This window comes from Eretmochelys imbricata, chromosome 7, assembly GCF_965152235.1.
Source record: "Eretmochelys imbricata isolate rEreImb1 chromosome 7, rEreImb1.hap1, whole genome shotgun sequence".
NCBI classification, from domain to species: Eukaryota; Metazoa; Chordata; order Testudines; family Cheloniidae; genus Eretmochelys; species Eretmochelys imbricata.
Window position 1 is genome coordinate 32,344,740 of NC_135578.1, and position 23,572 is coordinate 32,368,311.

Consider the following 23,572-nt stretch of genomic DNA (forward strand, 5'->3'; position numbering starts at 1 on the left):
CGGCCGGGTCGGGGGCCGGGGGCGCCGCGGGTCAGCCACCTCGCCATGGCCGGGACTAGGGGCGCCCAGGGGGCTGGATGGGTGTGGCAGGGATTGGTACCAAGGGGCTGGGGAACATCGACCTCGTTGTGTGGGTCAGGGTCTGGGCAGTTCTCTGGCTGTGGGTCCGTAGCTGGGGTCCAGGACGCTGTGGGGCCTTGGAGAAGGACAGGGTGAGCCAAAGGGGAAACAGGATGCGGGGGGGGGGGGGGGGAAGGTTGGCTGGGGTGGGGCTGGAATCTGTGCTGAGGCGCTGGAGGTGGCATGGGCTTAGATCTGTAGCTTGGAGCTGGAGGGGAAGAGGGGAGAACCAGGTGATGTTGGGAGCCCAGATGGGAGCCCTATTCCCTGATGCATAGGGTTGGGGGCCTGGGATGGGGCTCAGGGAGGAGGAGCAAGGACCTTGAGAGGCATCTGCCTGGATATACAGAATCATAGAATATCAGGGTTGGAAGGGACCTCAGGAGATCATCTAGTCCAACCCCCTGCTCAAAGCAGGACCAATCCCCAATTTTTGCCCCAGCTTTCTAAATGGCCCTCTCAAGGATGGAACTCGTAACCCTGGGTTTAGCAGGCCAATACTCAAACACAGGGCAGCATGGCTCTGTGGGTGAGAAGGGGATGGGGTAGGAACCAGGTGTATGCAGGGCCAGAGAACAGAGTGGCGAATGGGAAGAGAGAGTGGGTGCAATTAGTGACAGTGACTGATCCCACCAGGAAGAGCTAGCTTCAGGATGGGATGCTACCCCTTGTGTGTTTCACTGCCTCCCACCTACCCTAACAGTACTCCATGCTCAGGGTCATGTCTATAAAATACCCAGCATATACAGCAGTAACTGCATTGTGTGTTTGGGTGGGAGGGAGGGAGGAGGGTAAACCACTTGGGAAGTGGCCTCATGAAGGAGTTGGGAAATACCTGATTAATCCTTAAACTCCCACCCCATGTGCTAGGACAGGTCCCTAGAGTGCGGATGTCAGTATATTTCCATGACCTATTCCTTGTGGATTTCATTTGCTGGAGGTGAAGTACCATTGAGCCTATCTGGCCAGTCTCCTGGCTGATATGAGACAACCAGGATAGGGCTGGACAGACAGACACCCTCTCCTAGTCCAGTGCTCTGTCTCCTACCCCTGACTAGGCTGGTATGGAGCTAATGCTAGAAGTTTCAGCCCCACTCCTGGGGAGCCCAACTCTATAGTGTTACCCCATGTGGGGTGTGTGCTTGTATCTGAGCCATTCACCCACTTAGCCCACCCCTACATTTCTTCCCCTGGTTTATATTAGCAGGAGTACTGTGCCTCAGTTTCTCCACCTCCCTTGGAGCTGGTCTACCCTTCCTTGCCTTCTGCCTACCTTGGGTTGAGGGAGGGGCCGCTGTAGCTGCTGGGTTAATAACCTTGCTGTCACCCCAGGTGTAGAGTCTTGGGGAAGTGGGGTGTGTCCCTGAGTCATGGGTCATGTCACCAGGTCCCAAATAATAGCCCAGCATTGTGTTGTGGTGAGTGTCAGGGCCTGGCTTCCAGTGCCCCACTGTGAAGGGAATGAGGGGACAAGGAAGCTGCATGGGGCCTGGGTGTGTTGCTCTTCGGGGGGGAGGGGGGCAAAGGGGGTGGAGGGGGTTGGGAGGAAGAATCAAAGTGGAGCCACTCAGTGAGGCTGTGGGTTGGAAATGAGGGACATCAACAGAATAGCGGGGGATGGGGGGAGAGAAGAGCCTAGGGGGCTGAGGGATGAGTTTAGCTCAGCGGTTCTCAAACTTTTGTACTGGTGACCCCTTTCATGTAGCAAGCCTCTGAGTGCGACCCCCCCCATAATAAATTAAAAACACTTGTTTATATATTTAACACCATTATAAATGCTGGAGGCAAAGCGGAGTTTGGGGTGGAGGCTGACAGCTTGTGACCCTGCAGGTAATAACCTTACAGCCCCCTGAGGCGTCCCAACCCCCAGTTTGAGAACCCCTGGTTTAGCCGCTTGCAGGCATGCGGGAAGGACACCAGTGCTGTGACTCACCTTTGAGCTCTTGCAGAGGGGAAAGCACCCCCTGCTGAGTCCCCACCCCACTTGCTGAAGCACAGGAGCCCCCTAACACCACCCTGGGACTATGACATTGGGTTTAGCACTGACTGGGAGGGGCAAGTGCTGCCTCCTGAGCCCCCCACTCGCTGCAAGTGTCCCTGGTACTACGCGGTGGTGCTTTTGTGTGACACATCCCTGCTGGCTGAGGTCTGGTTCTGATCTAAACTTTGGGAATTGGACTCTGGCAGTAGATGGCTCTTGGGTGTCTGTTTCCTCTGTATGTGTGTACCTCTGCCTCTCCCCCGGGCTACTAGGAACTTTCCTGGCTGCTGCCTGTGGGGTCATTGGTCATCTTGAGCCCCCCATTATTGTATCAGGTGCTCTTAATTGAGATGGAGGTGGGACATTTTACAGATGGGTAAACAGAGGCACAGAGCAATGGCAGTGATGGCCCAAGCTTGCACGGGGGCTCTGTGGCAGAGTGAGGAACTGAACCCCACTGCTGTCTGTAGCAATTGGGGGGGAGATATTTCTGATGTCAGTATCAAAATGGGGGAGTGGGGTCTAGAGGGTCAGAGCGGGGCAAAGAGCCAGGACTCCTGGGTTCTCTCTCCAGCTCTAGGAGGGGTGGGGGGGGTGTGTCTAATAGTTTACAACAGGGGAGGGCTGGGAGCCAGAACTCCTGGCTCTGAAGTGGCGCCCTCTGTGACCTTTGCCCTTCCTCTGTGACCTTTGCCCTTCCCCTCTCTGTGCCTTGATTACCCTGCTTGTGCTCGCTGGTGCTGGGAGGCCCTTAGGTGGTGGCGCGATATTGCCGGTGGCTTGGTAATGCCGGTTACTCTCGGTAGTGCCTAGCTGGTTGCTGGGGTTAGCCTAGCGCTGCAGGTGAGGCTGCTCTGCATGTATGTGTTGATGGTATGCCATGGATACAGAAAATGCCAAGGGGGGTAGGAGGGAGTGTGGGTAGGTGAGCGATCAGACCCCAGGGCTGATGAATGCCCTGGGCTCATGCCAGCCTGGGAGCTGCTCATTAATCTGCTCTGTGACTCAGGGTTTCCTGACTGTCATGCCTGGCTTCAAAACAGGCACAGAGCTTCCCTGTGGGAGGAGGAGGAGGCGTGGAGAGGGGAGGCATTGTCTCTGATTGGGAAACTGAGGCACAGGGGCTGTACCTCCTAAGGGCACACACTGAGTTAGCGGGAAAGCTGGGATTGAACCCAGGAGTCCTGGCTCCCAGCCCCAACTGCTAGACCTGACTCCCAGCCCCCCTGCTCTAACCCACTAGATCCCCTCAGGGTTTTCTTGTTCTCTGCACTGGCCCAGCCCTGCCTTAGTTTCCTTGACAGGCCAGGGGGTGGCGGTGTGGGATGTTGACATTTTGGGCCGGCCAGCCCATAATCCTGGTGCCAGTGAGTCCCGCCCCTTGCACCGAGGCGGTTGTTGTCCTACCTGCTGGGGAACAGGGCTGCTGCCCTTCATGAGCGGGTTATAATTAGCAGCCACAGTCACTGTACACCTGTTAGACTGATGTTCCCCTGGCGTGTTGGGACTATCCTTCTGTATGTCCCCACCACCACTACTGTGTCCAACTGTTCCCCCTCTCCTCCCTGCCATGTCTCAATCACCCTCCCTATTCTTGGCTTTCCAGGAAGCTGTTCCAGCCTGGCTGCCTCTGGACTGGTTGCCTCGTTCTGCTCCTATTGAGCTGTGTGTGTGACACATGGTGGCAGTATGGTCTAGTGCAGGAGTGGGCAAACTTTTTGGCCCAAGGGCCACATCGGGGTTGTGAAACGGTATGGAGGGCTGGGTAGGGAAGGCTGTGCCCCCGAAACAGCCTAGCCCCCGGCCCTTATCCACCCCCTTCCACTTCCTGCCCCCTGACTGCACCCCTCCAACCCCCCTGACCCGTGACTACTCCAACCCCTATCCACACCCCCATCCAACCCCTCCACTCCCTGTCCCCTGACTGCCCCGACCCCTATCCACACCCACAACCCTTGACAGGCCCCCTGGGACCCCCGATCCATCCAACCCCCCTCCCACTCCTTGTCCCCTGACCGCTCCTCCCGGGACCCCCATCCCTAACTGCCCCCCCCAGGACCCCACCCCCATCCAACCCCCCCTGCTCCCTGTCTCCTGACCGCCGAACCTCCACCCCCGACTAACCCCCGGAACCGACTACCCCTTAACCCACCTCCCCCTCCCCCTGCTGCTCTGAGCGGCAGGACAGGCTTATTTGAAAGCCTGGGAGGTGGGCAGGTGCAAGCTGTGCTGCCCGCACGGCGGCATGGCTGCGGGGAAGGGGGGACAGCGAGGGGGGGGCCAGGGGCGAGCCTCCCCAGCCGGGAGCCCAGGGGCCAGGCAGGATGGTCCTATGCGCCGGCTGTGGCTCACCTCTGGTCTAGTGTCTGGGGCACTGGGCTGGGAGGCAGGACATTTGGGTTCTATTCCTAGCTCTGCCACTGATCCGTGGCAAGTCTTGTCTCTCTGTGGCTCAGTTGCGACTCCCATCCTTTGTCTGTTTTGACTGGAAGCACATCAGGTCAGGGACTGGCCATCACTGTCAGCGTGGGGACTGGTGCGATTGGGGGACCCTGGTCTTGGTCTTGGTCTGTGTGGCTTCCAGCCCAATGGGGGGGCCTCTGATTTGGGTTGGAGGGGCTGTGCAGTGCTGGGGGACCCTGATCTTGGTCTGTGTGGTGCCTGGTACGATGGGGGACCCTGATCTTGTTTTGTGCAATGTCTAGCCCCATAGGGGCCCTGATCTTAGTGGGGGGCGGGGCTGTGTAGCCTCTGGCCTGATGAGGAGGGCCTCTGATCTGAGTTGGGATTCCAAGTGTTATTGTTAGAATAATCCAATAGCCTTAATACTTAGCATTTCTATGAGGCCTACAATTAACTAGCTGGAAACCCTGTCCGGACAGCCTGCTACTTCCTCTGCTGAAATGGTTTTGCAACCAAGTCACCTGACCTCCCCAGCCCTTGTCACCAGAGTAGATTTTAGAACAACAATCCATGTCATCTGCCATCAGAGGGAGGATTCCCAGATAAGAGTGCAGCATGCAAGAATCGGCTGGTGACATGCAGCCAGTTCTGGAGTGGGGCATTACAAGGCATGTTAGCCTAGGACAGGAAGTGCAGCCTGAAGTGCCCAGGGTATTTGTAACCAGCCCTGCTGGAATGTGGACAGGCCAGTTGGATTCACACACTTAACCGCCCATCACTGAAGTTAACAATGGGTCCTGAAATGGAATCTGGCTGTTCCAGACACTGGGAAGCTGTGAGCTGCCTCTGCCTGGAAGAGTGGGGAATGCAGTGCTGAGTCGGCTCCCTGTTCCCGAAAAGTAGCAAACTGCAAGCCAGGACTCCTGGGCCCTATCCTTGGCTCTGAGAGGAGAGTCTAGTGGCTGCTGGTAGTCAGGACTCCTGGGTTTTATTCCTATCTCTGCCCTGGCTTGCTGTGTGACCCCAGGCTCCCTACCTCAGTTTACCTCTCCAGAGAATAGTAGGTAGTAAAGTTGCCTAATACTTGGTGCCATGCGTAACCCCTCAGTCCTTCACTGGGGAAGGTTTGAAGGGGCAGGAAGGGGATGGCTTAGTGTTCTTAGCAACAAGCTGGAAATCCCTTGGCTCAGAGATGCTGCCAGTTTGAATCCTGACACAATCAGTTTAGGACCTGGAGGTTAAATAGATTTGAGCTCCATGAAGCTCTCAGCTGAAAGCAGCTCTGAAAACTGACATCCACTTTCTCTGCTGTCTTTGGTCAAATAACCCTGTGTGACAGTGCAGGGAATATCTGCTGGCTTCCACACCCCACCCCAGAGGTAGCTGCGTTCCAGTGCTGGGTGAGGTATCCTGGTATAAACAGCCCCCTTGCCCCACCCCAGAGGTGGCTGCATCTCTGTCCCAGGTGAGTGGTCTCTGTCTGAATGTTCCTCTGTTCTCCCTGCAGTCGGTGAACGAGCTCCTGGAGTCAGTGAGCGCCCCACTGGAGATTGTGGATGGCTTCATCAACAGCATCGCAGTTACCATCCCCTGGTCGGCACTGGTGACGGAGAACTGCACCGTGGAGGTGACAGGGCTGCAGATCACGTGCCGGCCCAAGTACCGCAGTGGTGAGTGTGGGGCCGAGGGGTGGAGCTGCTCCCAGCCTCTCCCTAGCGTAGGGACATGGCCACAACAGCCTGCACTCTGGCTAGTCCCTGCTCCCCAAGCCCATTAGTGGTGTTGTTCCTTTAGCTCCAGCTGCGGAGCCTGAGTTCTCAGGGTGTGTGGTCCCAGGGGCAGGCCTGGCCCAGGGAGTGCTGGTAGCCGGCACTGATGGCTGGTGTCTTAATTTGCTGCTCTTCCTCCCTGCAATGAAGAGGTGCTCGGCATCTCTCATCCTGCTTCCACATTTCCCATAAGCCCTGGTGATGGTCAAAGATCTCAGCCAGCCAATCATGTGAAGTGGGGTCCCTATTAGCTAATTACTGTTTCTCCCTCCCTCCCCCCCAACATGTGTGTTTTGCCCTGCTACCTGCAGGAGAGGTGGTTTTAACAAAGTCTTGAGGATCCTGCCCCCATCCCAGCCAGGCCTCGATGGGGATCTCTGCTAGGCTCCAGGGTGGGGACTGACCTCACCAGCTGGGATTCCAGGAGCCGGTGGCTGCTTCTGGAGGGTCGTTTGGATGCTAGCAGAAAATGCTCCAGTAGGAATAAATAATTAATAGGGGCTCTTAAAATTGCTCTTACAGACATTTCTCCCCTCCCCCTGCCCAGGGTGAGAGTATGAGCCCCTCCCTCATCACTGCCAGGTGCTGTACAGACCCCTCCAGGCCTGAGACCAGGCCCACTGGTGCTGGGTACTGCACAGACCTAGTGAGAGACCGTCCTTGCTCAAGACAGAGGAAGGATTATTCCCAATATTAAGTGTGGAAACCAAGGCCTAGTGGCTAGGGTGGCCTGGGGCTTGGGTCCTGCCTCTGCCCAAGTCCCTTTCCTGTTCTGTGCCTCTGTTTTGTTCTCTGAAGTGGGTGGTGAGTGTGTGCCTGCCCTGCCTTTGGTGGATGGGGCTGGCAGTGCCTTCAGGGTTCATTGCCTCTCAGTAATGAAGTGCCCCTCCATTCCAGCAGCCGCCCCAGGAACAGAATCTCAGAGCTGGTCATCATGCATGACCACGAGCATGCAGCTGGCCCAGGAGTGTCTGAAGGACCAGCCTGAGGAGCCCCCACAGCCTCTTGAGGGCCTTGAGATGTTCGCCCAGACCATTGAGACCGGTGAGTCTCCCCTGGGATCTTGTAGGATGGGGGGCAGGGGGAATCGGATTGCAGCTGGGGAACCAAGGGCCAGGTGGAGACCCAGGAATGGAACCGAGGAGTCCTGACTCCTAGTTCTACCCCTGCTCTAACCTGCTAGAACCCAGTCCACTCCCAGAGTTGGAGATTGGGCTCTTGGGTTCTGTTTCCAAGCCTCCCTTGCTCTAACCCACACAGACCCCACTTCTGTCCAAGGGCAGGGAATAGAACCCAGGAGTCCTGGTTCCCAGTCTAACCACTAATCTCAGTGGTAAACAACTTCTCTTGTCTGGTATAAACTCAGGGTAGCATGTACATAGGGGTGGAAGATAAACAAAATGCTCCCAAAACATACCACTCCACTGCACCCCCAAGCTCCCCAAGGGGAGTGGTTGGAGAGAGATTGTGGCAGGTGTCAGTTGTGTGGCTGAAAGCCCAGATAACCCGCACTTCATAAGAACCAATATGGGACAGAGGAGAGAGGCTTAGTGCAGGGATTCCTGGGGTGGGAGATAGTGTGAGCTAGTGGATAGACCACTGGAGTAGGAATTTGGGAGACTTGGATTTTATTCCCAGGTCCGCCACTGTGCCTCCATTTCCCCATCTGTAAAATGGGGATAACAATACTGCCCTCCTCTAAAGCATATTGAGAGCTACAGATGGAAACAGAGGTAATCACTGTGAGATGGTCCCTTAACATCTCTGGTTCTCTCTGGCATCCCCTGCCCAGTGCTGCGGAGGATCAAGGTGACGTTCCTGGACACCATTGTTCGGGTAGAGCACATACCCAGCAGCTCTCAGACTGGGGTGGCCTTGGAGGTGCATATTAAAAGGTAATGGGGGTTCTGCTCCCTGCATTCCTGAGTGTGAAGGGGGGTATCCAATGAAGCATGGAGAAGGAGACTGTCCCCCTGGGGATCCTGTCAGAATTTGAGCTAAGCTGGGTCAAGCCAGGCTGGTACCTGGATGGGAGACATCCCAGCAGGAATGGGGTGGTACAGGGAGATGTGTGAGGGCTTCAGTGAGGGGTGCTCTTCCCTCTTTCCGTGCTGTCCACCACCAGGCCCCTTTACTCTCCCAGAGCTGGGGATTGAACCCAGGTGTCCAGACTCCCAGCCCCCCTGCAGTAATACGATAGACCACACTCTCCTCCCCCCACGGTCCTGGCTCCCAGGCCTTGCTCTAACCACCAGGTCCCACACTCTTCCCCCCCCCGACCCCCCCCACAGAACTGGGGATAGAACTAGAAGTCCTGACTCCCAGCCCCCCTCGCTGCTCTAAGTGCTAAGTACCCAGCTGTCTGAGGCCACCTTTGGCCCAGCTCTGGTACCCATGGGGCTGTGTCTAACCCTGTCACCTGTGACTTGCTCCCCCAGGCTGGATTACTGCGACGAGGCAGTGAAGGACCCCAGCCAGGTACTCCCAGTCGACATCCACCAACCCCCGGCCTTCGTGCACAAGATCCTGCAGCTGAGTGGCGTGCAACTGTACTATGAGGAGTTCCCCGAAAGTGCAGCTTCGCCTGTGCCTGGCCCCCAGGTACCTCTAGGCACAGCCATGGGAGGGGAGAGATGGGCCTGCTTGTGAGAGAGGAGTGGGTCTAATGTGTAGGAGTCATGGCTCCCAGCCCCCTGCTCAAACCATTCGACCCCACTCCCCTTCCAGGGCTTGGGAAGGAACCCAGGAATCCTGTTCTGAACACAAGGCATAGGATTGTAAATCAGAGCTCCTGGGTTCTCTCCCCAGCTGTGTGCGTTGGCAGCATGGTATTCCCTGGCTACCATGCGGGGAGAACCCACTGAATCCTTTTGGGATGAGAGGGGCTGCTGGTCCCAAACCAGCCGCATCCATTTGTAGCAACCAAACTCGTCTCCTTTCCATCTTCCCAGCCCCAATCCCAGATGAGCGAGTCATTGTCCTCAGTCAGTGGAGCGGTGCCCGAGTGTCCTGACCCACCCCTGCAGATTGGCAGCTGTTCCGGCTACATGGAGATGAGGATCAAACTCAAGCAGAACGAGGCCTTTCCCGGGCCCAAGGTGAGAAACATTGGCGGGGCAGGGATCCCATCCACCTCACTTCCTGAGCTGAAAGGGGGTCTCCTAGAGATGTGGCACAGTGTACCACCTACTGGTATTCACCTGTGGAACTCCCTGCCTCAAGAACATGCTGTGGCTGGGAGGGGAGCCGGCCTGGATGGGCCCATTGGTTTGATCTGGGACGGGGAGCCAGGCTGCACTTCTTCGGCCCATTAGTCTGTTCTAAGTTGAGGGGGGCATTGGGGGAAAGAAGGAGGAACCTGCCTAGTGAGTTCTGCTTGTCTTCTCTCCCCAGCTGGAGCTGGATGGGAAGCTGGGATCCCTGCACCTCTTGGTTTCCCCCCAGCAAATTTTCTACCTGCATGACCTGCTGACAGCACTGAGTGTCTCAGGTGAGCCACCGCTGGGAGGTTGTTCCACCCTGGCGAAACACAGCTCTTGGTAACATCTAAAGAGGCTCCTGGGTTTTGTCCCCAGCTCTGGAAGCAGAAGGGGGTCCAGTGGGTTAGAGCTGGAGGAGGCTGGGAGTCAGGACGTCTGGGGAGAGGAATCTGGGGATCACCACCTGGTTTGCTGTCTTGATGCTCCTTCCATTGTGGGAATCTCTGAGGAGCTGCTGCTGTGATCTGGGCTCAGCTATCCATGCCTCGTATCCCTGTGCCCCTGCTTTCGGAGCTCGGCTGTCTGTCCTGGCCCCACATGCCCCTTGCCAGCTCTCTGGATGCTCGGCCAGTGACAGGTGCTGGCTGGGCTGCAGGCCTGCCAGGGGCAGGCGCCAGAAGCTTCAGCCCTTTTACCTGAGTTTGACCCCTACGGGGGGTGGGGTTGGGAGAAGCTTCATCTGATTGGCTGCCTGACCCACTTGCCCACCTCCTGGGGCAGAGCAACCAATCAGAGCTGCTGAAGGGAGAGTTCTCTCCCCCTTGGTCAGCAACCTGAACCATTCCCTCAGTAGGGGAGGTGGAGTGGAGAAGAGCCATCCTGAGGGCCTGCGCTCGCTGTTTTCTCCCCCCACCCCCCCGCCCCAGTGAGAAAAGCTTGGGGGGAGGAGGAAGCAGCGAGAGCTCAGGATAGCTCCTCTCCCTCCTTGCAATGCCCAGCCTGGGAAAAAGGGGCGGTGGGGGGGAGAACTTCCGGAGGAGCTGAAGTGAGGCCACAGCAGATGGGGAAACAGGTTTGATTTGGACATTGGGGAGGCAGAAGTAAGTACTGGGCAAGGGAGGAGCAGGAGCTCTCACCCCCCACCCTACATCACCTTACCTAATCAAGGGGCGTAGGCAACACTCCCCCTCATGCATGGAATGGGCAGGGCAAGTCCAGAGACAGACCAAAGCTGTCGACTTTTCAAACGTCTCAGGGGACTGACTTGTGCTAACTTCCCGAGATCAGTACCGCCCTTGGGGCGGGGAGGGGAGCTCCTCACTTAGCGGGGCTCAGCTGTCTCTGCCTGGCAACCCATGTGCCGGTGGGACCCTGCCCAAGCCCCTCTTTCCCCACCAGTACCCCAGCTGGTCCCCAGGGGCTATCTCCTCTCTGCACCTCCCTAACCCCCACGGCTCCTCCTCTCCCCAACCCAAGAAGCCAATGGCCTACAGGAGAAGCTAAGCAAGAGCCGCCCACTGGACTCTGAGGACCTGAAGCTGATAGAGCAGGATCTGAGCCAACAGCTGCACGGGGGCCAGGGCTTGGGGCCGGGCCGGCTGGAGGAGGAGTTGGAGAGCTTCGTGGGCCTGGAGAACAGAGGTGACGTCTGGGCAAGGTGCGCTGCGGGAGGAGGGGTGTCAGCACTAGACTGTGCACAACATCATGGCCTGTGTGCTGCAGACAAAGCTCAGCCGTTGAACAAATACACACACACGCACACACCCTGCCTAGGGAGCCAGGATGAGGAGCCTTGGGCCCTTTGGCTCTAGAAGCAGCATTGGCCACTCCCACTTGAGCTCAGGGAGGATTTTCCTCAGTTGGCAGCAACAGCAGGTCTATTATCCTTTGTGTGGCCTTGTCGCTGCAGGGAGATTACGCACGGGTGCGCTACAAAACCGGAGCATGTACTTGTGCGGCCCGCGAGTCACCGTGAGCTCTTCTGGTGCCCCTCAGTCCCAACCCACCACCTGTGTGTTATCCCAGCCCTGCTCCCCTTTCACCCCAGCTCTGCTGGTGCCCCTTAGCCCCCTTACTGTGTGAAACCTTATGTGAGGGCAGCACTTTCTGGTGTGCCTGCCCACCTGCTGCATGGTCTCCCAGTACAACAGGCTGCCTGTCCCTCTGCTGGGGCTCCGCCTCCCTCCCGTGACCCTGCTTCTCCCCCTTTACCTTCCAGAGATGTTCTTCTCCATGGCTGCCATGACAAGTAGTGTGACCTCTGTGCGCTCAGTCAGCGATCTCTCTGACATCGAGCTCGACTCCTCTGTGCACAGCGACTACAGCACCTGCCCCCTGCAGCCGCCTTCCTTCGCACCGGGGGTGAGAACTCACTGGGGGGGTGGGGCTGAGTGGGAGGGCATAGTTGGCAGCATCTGACACTGTTACCCCTCAGCTCCCCCCTTCCCCGTGTCTAGAACCAGGCAGAGCCCTCTGGGGCTGTCTGTGCCTACTCTGCTCCCAAAGCCACGTGGTCCTGGGAGCACCTTGGTGCCGCCAAACCTCGAGTGTGTCACCCTGGTCTGGCTCCACATCCCTAATCTCCGCTTCTCTCTACAGCTGATCCTGAGCAGCCCCAGGCGCTACGGCCGCTCCCCCTTTGCTGCTACCCTCCCAGGCCTGCAGGGCCTGAGCAAACTGCCAGGTGAGTGGGGCTTGTCCCGCTGGGTTCGTGCTGCGCTTTGGTGAGGAGAGTGGGGTTCCGCTCAGTGCTGGGAGGGCAGCGGGGTTTGGTTGGGTAGAGCAGCAGGGGCTGGTAGCCCAGACTTCTGCGTTCTATCCCAGGTCTGGGATGGTAAGGGGCTCTAGTGGATTAGAGCGGGTGGGGGCCTGGGAGTCACCGCTTCTGGGTTCTGTTCCCTGCTTGGGGGGCTGCAGGCTTAGAGTCCATCCCCGAAGCTTGCTGACTGTAGAAGGCTTCCTTCACTCATGGCTGAAATCTGACTCAGCCATCTAGGGGTAAGTGTACACACCTCTGGGGTGGAGCACGGGTGCTGTTTATACAGGGATCCCTCACCTGGCTCTGACATGCAGCTGCCTTTGGGTTGGGGCATGGGGGCTTGCCACATCCAGGTGAGTTTGAGAGAGGTAGAAGGCAATAACCCCCAACTCAAATTTGACTGGGGCAGCTAGGTTAGTGCCTTATCCCTGCGGGGAAGCAAGAAGGGCCTTGGTTTCCCCCTCCACCGTGGTCCTTCCCCTTTGGAAGACTACACCTCCTATAGCCTAACCCCTCTTTCTCCCTGCGAAGTAGTGGGGCCCAGGGCTCCTGGGTTCTATTCCCAGCACTGGGCTCCCACCAGCCCCTCCCTGCACCCCACCACAGCTCTGTCATTGCCTGGTAATCCCAACCTGCAGCCCCTTCTGCTGTGGGGCATGCCCTGCTTGGAGGGAAGTGTGTTCTAGCAGGTTTCCCAGTGTCTTCTGTGGGGGTTGGTTGTAATGCATCAGCTTCACCTAGTGTGGGAGACCTGATGTGAGCCCCGCAGTTGGGAGGGCGGCCAGTTGTAGTCCTGTTGCTAGCCAGACTAGCCTAGGAGTGTTGGGACTAGCTTGGGGGGTGGGGAGCTCTCAGTGCTGGGCTGTCTGATCCGAGGTGCCTGATCTGTTTCAGGCAAGGCCCTCCAGTTGCCCTCCTTGGAGAACCTGCGGCCGGAGACGCTGCTCAGAGTTACGGTGGGCGGCCTCACCCTGACAGTCCCGCATCAGTGCCCCAGCCCGCCTGCCCCTCCCCAGCTGGCCCAGCGTTTCTTTGCCGAGTTGGCCTTCTTCAAAGACTCTGCCTTTGGTGGGCGGGACTTTGGGCATCTGCGCAAGTGCTTTGAGAAGGCCTGTCCTTGCAGTAACCTCAGGTAGGCTGGGTTCAGCTCCCTGCCCCTCGTGGGGCACACATGATACACCCTGGCTGCTCCCTACCCCAGTCTGGGCAGTGGTGCAGAGGCAGGTACCAGGGGATGTTCTAGATGTATGATCTCCAGGGACTGGAGCGTTGGGAGGTGGGGCCAGCATGGATTGGGAGGGGAGGGCACAGCACCTCTAGCGCTGTGCTGGGGTATTGGGGCCAGCACTGATCGTGAGGGGTAAGTGCCCCTCCATTCCACTTTCTGCAGCACCGTGCCCCCTAGCACACACTGGGGTTGGCACTGAGTGAAAAAGGAGAGCACCCCCTCCTTGTGGCACAGTGCCCTCTAGTGCTGTGCTGGGGCAAAAGGAGAGCACCCCGTTCCACTCTTTGCAGCACAGCGCCCCCTAGTATTGCTCCTGAGGCACTGGGGTAAGCACGGACTGTGAGGGGACAGCATCCTCCACACTTCACTCCTTGAAGTCTCCCATCCATGTGCTGACTGTCCCTGTGCCTGCTTAGCTTGTGAGGTCTGCCTGGGCCCCAGCACCGGGGCTGTCAAACCCCCCCCCCTCCACCCCCTACTGCAGGCTCTGACTCCGCCTTCCTGCCCCAGGCTGACTGGAGCAGCCCTACAGGTCACCTGCCAACAGAGAGCAGCTGGCTCCCTGCACGTGCTCAGTTCGGAGGTGAGCTTCGGCATGCTGGAGATCCTGGAGTGCCTGTGGGCCAGCGCCAGCCCGGAGCACAGGCAGCAGAAGCCGGAGTACACCGAGGTAAGGAGTGGTGAGCGGACGGCAGAGCCACACCCAGGGCTGGGCGCTGGGATCATGGCTCTCCGGCCCTCCTCGCTTCTGACCTGACCATGGCTGTTGCTTCGGGGTGTCGAGGGGGATGAGACCTCAGCCTGCAGTCATGGTGTGCTGAGCCCCAGGGTAAGAGCTGACTGTGGTGGGGAAGATCTGCTTTGCCTAAGAGTGTGGGGGAGTGCTCCTGCTATCGGTGCTCCATCGGCTCTGCCTGAGAGGGGTGGGAGAGCATGTGCAAGGATCAGAAGGGTGTGAACCCCAAGGAGGGTGGGGAATTACTGTTGGGGGGTGGGAGGAAAGCTGGACCAGCTGATGCCCAGGCAGGGCAAAGCCTGTGGGATCCTATCCAGAAGCTAAAGGGCAGAGGTGGGGTGTTAAAGCCCTGGTGGAGTCACCCCTGTGAACACCCAAGCATCAGGCTGGTGCATGGACCCAACCTTTGGATCCCACATGTTTTCAAGCTTACTGGACCTGAGCAGCGTCCAGTTGGTGCCTCGGTCCTGGCCTTGCTGACACGCTTCGGAGGTGCAGACTCCCTTTCTGGCCCTCCTCCTTGAGGGGTGGGGTGCTGCAGCCCAGCTGCCATGGGCCCCCAAACCAGTGCTGACGCTCATCCCACATTTGCCCAGTAGCTTATGCATGCTGCTCCCAGAGCTCTACCTTCGTGAGCTCTCTGGTTTATAGATAGATTAACCCTTTGGGACCATGTTGCAGTTAAAGCAAGGAACCAGGCTTCGCAAAGGAACTCCTTAAACCCCCTCTGGCCCCCCAATGCACACTCTGCTCTTGGAAAGCACAGGAGACTTCGGCTCTGTGGACGAACACACAACACCTGAATACTATCCCTCCCTCGGAGCCCTGCCCACTCCTGAAAGTCTTTTGGGTTCTGGTCAGTGTCGTTCAGGGAAGCCAGGGCCCTCCTGCTCAGCCTCCTGGTTCTGCAACGGCCTAGCCCCTTGGCTAAAGCATTTCTCTTTGGAAAGCTACTTCTGACACCTCTTCCTGCCTCTCTTCTCATGCTGGGCTTTTCCATGCTCTGGCCCCTCTCTGTGCTGCTGGGCACAGGGGCTGTTAAACATCCATGACAAAGAATGCCCCAGTGGTGAGGAAACTGAGGCAGGGAATGGTGTGTAGGCGTTGGGTCTACCAGGATCTGTAGATCTCTTGTGCTGTCTGAACAGTGATGGTTGCAAAAATCCTTCTGCAAGTCTGTGTCTGCTGCCTTCCACTGTCATGTGTCCCAAAGGGTTAAACTATAAACCAGAGTGTCCTGCCCACAGGTGGAGTTCTGGGAAAGGGCCAGTGTAAGCTATTGGGGTGTCTTGTGGGGGACACGACGACACTGGGCCTAAGGCAGCTGGGCTGCAAGGTCCCACTTCAGTGGAGGGGTATCTGACAGTCTGTGCCCCGTAAATGCACCAGAGAAGCCAAGGACAGGGGTGGTGACTGAAGCCCCTGTGCGGACAAAGGGGAACTTAAAGCCCATGGGTCTAAACACAGCAGCCTGGTGAGTGTCCAGCAGGGGGCGCACTGCCTCGCCAGGAGAGGTCTAATCAAAGAGGACCAGGCCACCTGAGCCTTCTGTCCCTGGCAGCTACTGTGCCAGCACCCAATGGGATGAAACATCTCCCCAGAGAAGGGTGGTGGGTGAGTGTGGGGCAGCTTGAATCTGTTCTTGGGGAAACTGACTGAGCATCTCCTGTTTGGACCTGCTGCACAAACCTTCATCGCACCCCTTCTCTTTTCAGCTAATGACCTTCAAGAACCCCAGTGCCTTCACCTATAACTCCTCGGCCCGGCCCTGCGCCCAGATCCACTACAAGCAGTCCGAGAAGCTGCCATCCAAGGTGAGCAGCAGCCTGAGGCTGGAGGGTGTCTTGAGAGTTAGTGCGATTGGCGTGTTGTTTTTTTTTTTTTTCCCCTCCTGCCCCACACACAGGCTTCTCCTCTGGGGAGCCACTGGGCAAAACGGAGCAGAGCCATCGCAGGCTGCCACTTGATGGCATTGCACTGGGCCCTCGCAGCAGGGAGGTGAGGGGATGCTGGCTGTCCTGGGTTATCGGTCTTGCTGTGATGGGAGCACTCTTGGGAGCACTGGTCCTGTCCCTTTGTCTGGGAGTGGAAGTGCTCCTGAGGTCAGGGCTTTGTTGGTTCTGTCTGGCTACTATTAAATTGTATTCCAGTAGCACTTGGAGTCCCCAGCTGAGATGTGGAGGCTGGGGCGGGGAATGCCCCATTGTGCCGAGCACTGCACAGTCTCAGTGAGATGGTTCCTACCCCGAAGAGCTCAGTCTGTTTAGACAAAGGAAGGGTTTATTCTCATGGGGAAACTGAGGCAGGAATCGGGGAAGTGACTGGTTCAAGGTCACACAGTGGAATAATACCAAAGTGTCCAGAGTCCAATCCAGTCCCTTAACCACATGACCACACTTCAATAATGTGCCTGAACGGGTTGGGGGAGGGGAGCTCTTCTGTGGTTGGTGCTCCGTTGGCCTGGCCTGACTGTGGCAGGAGCTCTCCTGCAGTCGGCTTGACCTGACATGTGGCTAAGTGCCAGCAGATCTCAGTTCCATGTGCTGGGACCTGCAGGGACACATGATCTTACACAGCCAGAGTGGGTGGGGCTGCATCAGCAGCAGGGGAAGCCAAGCAGGCGGAGACAGAAGGAAGCCCCAGCCTTCCTGAGTGACCCTAGAATAAGACACTGGCAATCGCAAGAGACCCTACAATAATACAACAGTCTGTATAGTCCCAGATGACCGGAGGCAGCACCTGAGCTTCCCCCTCACTCTCCAGTGTTCTGTAGAACGAACTCCCTCACCCCCACCCCCATGTAGAGCAGCCTCTCCCCTGGCTGGGGAGGCATTCCCAGGGCTCTGATGGCTCTCCTTCTCCCTGCAGAGCAATCTCAAGAAGACTGGGGCTAAGCGAAGCTCGGAGCTGTTGGTGGAGCTGGCAGAGTTCCACTCGGATGTGGACCTGGGTGTCCTAGACCGGCTTGGGTCCCTCCTCCATCTGGCAGCGTCAGCGTCCATGCAAGATCAAGCCCCCGGCCTCCATGTGGACATGCATGTGGTGAGTGTGGGGGATGGAACATCTGCCAGGAGGGGGCAGGGGAGTTGTTCCCAGTTGGCTGCAGAGGAGGAGGTGCTTACGCCTGCAATGGGCGGGGGACCCGGAGGGAGACGAGGCCCCTGTTAATTCTTTCCTCTCTCCCCCTCTTGTGGCTGGGCGCCAGGCAGAGTCTCCCCATGCCCCCGAGAGGCACACAACCGTGCGGCTGGCAGCACCCAAGGCCACCCTGCACTTGCAGTTCCCAGTGCCAGACCTGCGGCCTGAGCCAGAGCGGCGACCCTGGATGGAGAAAGCCGTGCGCAAAGAGAGCCTGCGACTGGAGCTGACTGATGTGGTGTTCCAGACGGAGCTGCAGGCAGGGCTGGGGGGTCACGGGGAGCCCACCCGGTTGGAGGTGACCTTCAGTGACCTGCATGGTGAGCATGGGAAGGGCTGAGCTGCAAGGCCTCCTGGGAAGTCTGTCCCTGCCCTGAGTGGGGCTCATGGCTCCTTATGGAGGTGAGGAGGCTGCTGTAGCCTCTGGGCTAGTAGACTTGGACAGTGTCTGCTCTGGCTCTAGGATCCATCGGTCCAGGATTGGGTCCCTGCTGCCAACGACCCTCCCAGGGGTGTCTTGTTCCCCTAAGGGGCTGGAGGGTAAACCCAGGCTGCAGGGACAAGGCATGAGGCCCACAGGGACCCACTCTGTTCAAGTTGAATTGTGGGGGGGGAACATGTGGCCCCACATCTCCTGCTGTAAAATATGAAGGGGATGTTTCTAAATGGATCCCTCTTGGTTTTGTAGATGCTACAGAAACCTGCATGCTCTTACCAGAGCCATCCTGACACTGTTCTTTATTCTAACCAGTAGGCTGTCCTCCCTCTCTGCCAGATCCAGGAGTCCTGGTTTCCACCTCCACCTCCATCTGCTCTAACCATTAGACCCCAGAACAGAATCCAGGAATCTTGATTCCTGTGCTCGTCCCCGCTCTGTTCCCAGAGCTGGGGATAGGATAGCCAGGAGCCTTGCATCTTTAATTCTCCCCCCAGCCCCCTTACAAACTCCTCCCAGGTGTAGGGTAGAAAGGCAGTATTTGGGAGGGTATGGGCGTGTGTCCGGGCACTGAGTCCAGCCACTCTCCTTGCAGGTCTGTATGAAGACGGTGAGAGGCTCTCCGTACCCTGCATCCGGGTGAGCAAAGCCCTTGATCCTGCAGCCAAAGGACTTGGCAAGAAATACTTCTTCCCAAAGTGAGTTTCCTTTGGGGGGGCTGATCTCCCTGCCCCATGTGCACCCTGGTAGGAGCAGCTCCCGCTGCCAGAGCCCCTTCCATCCCACCAGCTCCCTCCCTCATCTACATCTCAGCTGACTGTCATCCAATCATACATCCTCTGGTTGCATGGAGTGTCTCCTGCTGTGGTGCACAGGGTGGGGTGTGTGTGGGGGGATGCTCACATGTGTTGGGGGCAAAATTTCACTGCAGCATCTGAGAAGGGGGCAGGTAGCCCCGTAGGGGCCTACATTGCTCCCCCTCTGCCCTCTGACTTTCCCTCCTCCCGGCCCTGCACAGGATCACAGTGACCCTGACCCCCCAGCACAGCCTGTCCCAGTGGGACTTGGCGATGGACAAGGTGGAGGAGATGGATCTGTCAATGGTGGAGAGTCCCTGTGAATTGCGGCGGCCTGAGCCCTCCCCATTCACTTCCAAAAGGACCATGTATGAAACTGAGGAGGTAAGGGGGCGGCCCTCCTGGTACTCAGTGGGGAGGAGATAGTGGTATGGGTGGGAGCATGGAATACTGTCCTGCCTTCCAGGGGGTCTGATCCTGCCAGGAAAGGCATGAGTGGTGTCGTTGGGGCAGGTGGCTCAGTTAGCCCACCAGGATACAAGGGAAGCAGCAGGGAGAGGACCTAGGGTATGGGCTGAATGATCCTGAGGGAGGAGCCTTGGAGATGTGAGAACAGCCCAGTTGGGCTGTTCTCAACCCCCTTCCATATCAGGTCCCCTTTTTATCTAGCTTTGGCTCTCCCCTCCCATTAACCAGTAAGGAAAGGACAGGGGGAGGTTGTGACCCCTGACATGGGCGTCACAGCCTCCATCTTGATAACCCTCTGGTTTAGTAGTTGGTCAGCTAAAGTGGGTGCCTGTCCCTGTAAGTCTTTAACCCATCTATGCTGGCCTCTCCCCTAGATGGTGATCCCTGGAGACCCTGAGGAGATGGCAGATTTCCAGGCCAAGACAGTGGCTGCCTCGCAATACACCCTTGAAGTGACCCTGCCCAGTGTCCACATCTTCCTGCCTAGCAAGGAGGTCTACGAGAGCATCTATAACAGGTATCGGGGGAGCGGGGGCATCTAGCCGGGTATCCTGGCTGGCAAGGAGCAGCCACAGGGCCTGGCAGCCTCTAGGGATTAGGCCCTGAATCCTCCCTGCTTGCCCCCTGGACTCTTGACTTTCCGTCCGCAGAGCGGGGCACCGGCAGTGCCCAGCTCATGTGGACCCCGGCCCTGGCTGTGTGTGGGGTTGGAAGAGCTGTCGGTGGGGCGGGCCAGGCCTGAGCAGATGGATCCCAGGTGGCCCAAGACTACTGGGTTCTCTTCCCAGCTCGGGAAGGGCCGTGGCTTCTCGTGGTTGGAGCAGGGTGGGGCTGGCAGTCAAGGCTCTTGGGTTCCATCCCCACCTCTGCTGCCAACTTTCCGGGCGATCTTGAGCAAATCGCTTCCTGTGCAAAATCGGAGGTGGCGCCTATTGAGTGGCCCATCTTGTTCCCTGCAGCACCCTGTGAGAGTACTCTGTGGTAAGCTCTCTAAGGCCGGGGCCATCTCCTTCTGTGTCAGTACCCTGCTCAGAACCGGGCGGGCCAGGTCAATAACAAACACCGCTGGGCCTGGGGAAGGTTTGAGGGGCTCCTGGCCTAGGGGAGGCAAAGGCAGTTGTGAGCGTGAAGCATCTTTCCTTTCCTTCCCCAGGATAAATAACGACTTGCTGATGTGGGAGCCGGCCAGCCCACTTCTTTGCTCCTCCGGGTCTGCGGGAGGTGCTGCACCTGGGGCCTTCTTCCCCAGCCACCCGCCCCCTCCCAAGTATTGGCAGGACAACTTCAAGATGTGCAAGTCTGCCTTTAAACTGGGTAAGGAGCCAAGCCCCGCCCCCAAACCCAGAGAGAGGCTCCTGCCATCCGCACTGACCTGTGAAGCGTTAATGCAGGGGTTCTCTAACTTTTGTACTGGTGACCCCTTTCACACAGCAAGCCTCTGAGTGCAACCCCCCGCCCCTTATAAATTAAAAACACCTTTTAATATATTGAACACCATTATAAATGCTGGAGGCAAAGCGGGGCTTGGGGTGGAGGCTGACAGCTCGCGATGCCCCATGTAATAACCTCATGACCCCCTGAGGGGTCCCGACCCCCAGTTTGAGAACCCCTGCCTTAATGGAAATGGGGAGTGAAAGATTCTGGGAATAGCATCATGGTTGCTTGCTTTGTGATGGATGCAGGATAAGGAAAGGGGCTTGTGGGTCCAGTCCCCGGCTCTGAAGGTAGCAGAGGTCTAGTGGTTAGAGCAGGGGGGCTGGGAGTCAGGACTCCTGGGTTCTGTACCCAGCCCTGACGTGACCTTTGGCAAGATCTTCCCCTCTGTGCCTCAGTTTCCCCATGCAGCGGGAGCTGCCACTAACCCTCCTCTTCCCTGTCCCCATCAGACTCGGACTCTGAAGATGAGGCCTCTCACTTCTATTCAATGGACGAGGCGGTGGCTCAGCGGAGGAAGGGGGACCAGCTGAGCCAACACCAGCAGAGCCATTTCTCCGCCGTGGTCACTATCCTGAAGGGCAGGGTGGCGGCTCTGTGCGAGGCCAAGGTGAGGGCAACCCCCAGGGACCCACTGCCAGGCCATCTCCTCTGAGCTCCAGCTAGCCTGGCCTGGGCGCTGCCTGGATGGGAGATCTCTGGGTGCTGCAGGGAGCAAGGTAGCGGAGCCCTCCCCACTGAGCCAGTGTGCAGGGCACTAGATGGTGCTGTGCTGCAGGGCCCAGGATGGGGGGCTACTACTTTTCCGTAGAACTGAGCTGCTCCTTCTTGTGTCCAGGCCAAATGCAAACCTGGGTCATTCTCCAAATGCCCACCCGCCACCCTTCAACTCCCTCTGGAATTAGGTACTGGATCCTTCCCTTCTGTACTATGCTGCTGTATGCTGTTTAAATAAGCCTCGCACCCCTCCTCAGAGGTGGCTGCATCTGAGCCACAGGTGAGGGATCCCCATATAAATAGCCTCGCATCCAACCCCAGAGGCTGCTGCTCCTCAGTGCTGGGTGACTGTTGCCATCTGACCCTTCAGGATGGAAGGGCAATGGTCTGCACTGGGGTGTTCGACCCTCATCCTCCTTCCCCTCTGCCCCCAGGGTGAGGCGGGGAAGAAGCTGGATGACTCCCATGGAGAGATTGTGCTGGATGTGGACAACTGTACCATCTTCAGTGTGTCCCAGTACAAGGGTCAGGAGGAGCTCGGCTACCTCTGCATAGAGTCAGAGAGAGTGACCCTTTATCATAAAGGTATGGTTCAAACTGCGGGGGGGCAGGGAGTCAGGACTCCTGGATTCTGTCCTGAAGAGGATCTCATCTGTCAGAGTGGGGGTTCTGGTCCTGTGTCTGATGGGCTGAAGCAGTGGGGGCTGGGAGCCAGGACTCTCCCACTGAGCCATGGATTCAAACCTATCCCCATGTACTGGCTGGGCAGCTGGCAAGGGCCCATGGTTACAGAATAGATCCTAGGGCTGCCAAGTCACAGCCCTGCTCCCTGGCACACAGGACCCGTCTGTTTTCTTCAGAGCCCTCCAGAGATCTCATGAAGTGCTGCGGAATTGGGGTTTCACTTGGCCCATCCAGGCCAAAGGGCAGCAGGTCAGGCCTGCGCTGCCCTCTGTGCCCAACCTCGTAGTGACCTCCGGTGGGAGCAGCCAAGGGGCCAAAGAGGCATCTGGGCTGAGGTCTGCCAGGAGGCAGTTCCCTGCAGTGGGGATTGCAAAGGAGGAGGCTCTTGCACCCTGCAGTAGTTCAAAGTGGCGGGGGGACATCTAGGGTGGCGGTGGGTCTTACAGAGACAGAGCAATGCTGGAGGGGGTGGGGATGCAGCTGCAAGAGTTGTTAATACCGAGTTCATATCAGTAGCTGTCTGAGTGGGTTATGAAGGAGGTCAGGATCGTTTCCCCGTTTTACTGAGGGAGAGCGGGGCAGTGACTCTACCTGGCGTCACCCAGCAGGCCAGTGGCAGAGCTGGGAACAGAGCTCAGCTCTCCTGAGTCCCAGGCCAGTGCTCTGCCGCACAGGGCACTGGGAGGGGGTTAGTGGGAGGGATGGCTAGCTAGCCAGCCAGCCAGCCAACCAAACTCTGTGTCCCCTCAGCTGTGGTAGAGGACTACTTCCTGGCCAGTCGTTTGGAGATCCCCAGCTTCAGCCCCCCTGACAGGCTGCACCCCACAATCTACTCCTCAGAGGAGGGGGTGCTGAGTGGGCTGGCGGGGGGCAGGAAGGACAGGCCCCTCAAGATGCTCTCAGCTGCCATCCGCATCAACCTGGACTTGAAGAAGAACATCAAGGTATCTTGTCTCCACTCTCTGGGCTGAGGGGGACGGGACTCAGCTGGGCAGGCTCCCTCTGCTCTCCCTTCTCCAAACAGGCTAAGAGCCAAAGCAACCCCTCCCTGGGATCTGCATTTATTGTTTAACTTAAAACATCTCAGCGCCAGCTTTCATCTGACTTGTCTGTTCCTAGAGGCTGTTTCCCTGTAGGATCTCCTCTGTCCCTTCCCCACCTCAGAGAGCCACTGGGACAGTTCTGGCTTGAAGCAAATAGGGCTCCTCTGATCTGGCATCGTCGTGAATCAACAGAAGTGGCTCTGTCTTCCTGTGCACTGCCCCATGTGCGGGATGACTTGGCATGAACGGCCATGGGTCTGGATGGGGCCCAGCTGGGGTGGACTGGCATGTGGGGGTGCTAGAAGCCCGCTGGCTTGGTGTGTTTGGGGGAAGATGTCCTAAGGGGGTTCATAAATGGCTTCCCCCCACATCCTGCCCCTTGTAGAGCCTTTCCCCATCTGGGATGGGGTGGAAAATCTCCCTGCTTTTTAACTTTGCTTCCCCAATCTTCCCTTTTGCAACCCGAATCCAGGAGTTCCTGGTCACCTTGAGGCTCGAAGGGGCCACCATGCGACATCACATGGCGCTGACCAATCAGAGTTGGTACACACAGGTACGTCCTGGGCCGGAAATACCCATCCTGGAGTGAATAGCAGAGGGGCGTATGCAGTGTAGCAGCCATGAGGCTGAGGGAGACTTAGGCCCAGGAGCGGAAGCTGG

General features: G+C 57.9%; 1 protein-coding gene across 3 annotated transcripts in view; it reads left to right on the forward strand.

The window, feature by feature from the left end:
- ATG2A (autophagy related 2A) overlaps positions 1-23,572 on the forward strand; it is a 38,207-nt gene that overhangs the window by 284 nt on the left and 14,351 nt on the right. For 2 of the 3 annotated variants that reach the window (XM_077821580.1, XM_077821582.1), the window contains exons 2-23: positions 6,012-6,174; positions 7,171-7,317; positions 8,066-8,168; positions 8,712-8,874; positions 9,225-9,371; positions 9,667-9,763; positions 10,950-11,114; positions 11,692-11,834; positions 12,072-12,156; positions 13,126-13,363; positions 13,970-14,129; positions 15,911-16,009; positions 17,064-17,237; positions 17,401-17,653; positions 18,365-18,467; positions 18,788-18,950; positions 19,409-19,551; positions 20,188-20,348; positions 20,921-21,078; positions 21,620-21,770; positions 22,620-22,813; positions 23,385-23,465. In XM_077821580.1, coding sequence (XP_077677706.1) covers positions 6,012-6,174; positions 7,171-7,317; positions 8,066-8,168; positions 8,712-8,874; positions 9,225-9,371; positions 9,667-9,763; positions 10,950-11,114; positions 11,692-11,834; positions 12,072-12,156; positions 13,126-13,363; positions 13,970-14,129; positions 15,911-16,009; positions 17,064-17,237; positions 17,401-17,653; positions 18,365-18,467; positions 18,788-18,950; positions 19,409-19,551; positions 20,188-20,348; positions 20,921-21,078; positions 21,620-21,770; positions 22,620-22,813; positions 23,385-23,465 — 3,291 coding nt within the window. The remainder of the gene's footprint in view (positions 1-6,011; positions 6,175-7,170; positions 7,318-8,065; positions 8,169-8,711; positions 8,875-9,224; positions 9,372-9,666; positions 9,764-10,949; positions 11,115-11,691; positions 11,835-12,071; positions 12,157-13,125; positions 13,364-13,969; positions 14,130-15,910; positions 16,010-17,063; positions 17,238-17,400; positions 17,654-18,364; positions 18,468-18,787; positions 18,951-19,408; positions 19,552-20,187; positions 20,349-20,920; positions 21,079-21,619; positions 21,771-22,619; positions 22,814-23,384; positions 23,466-23,572) is intronic. The other variant, XM_077821581.1, reaches the window with a different exon arrangement.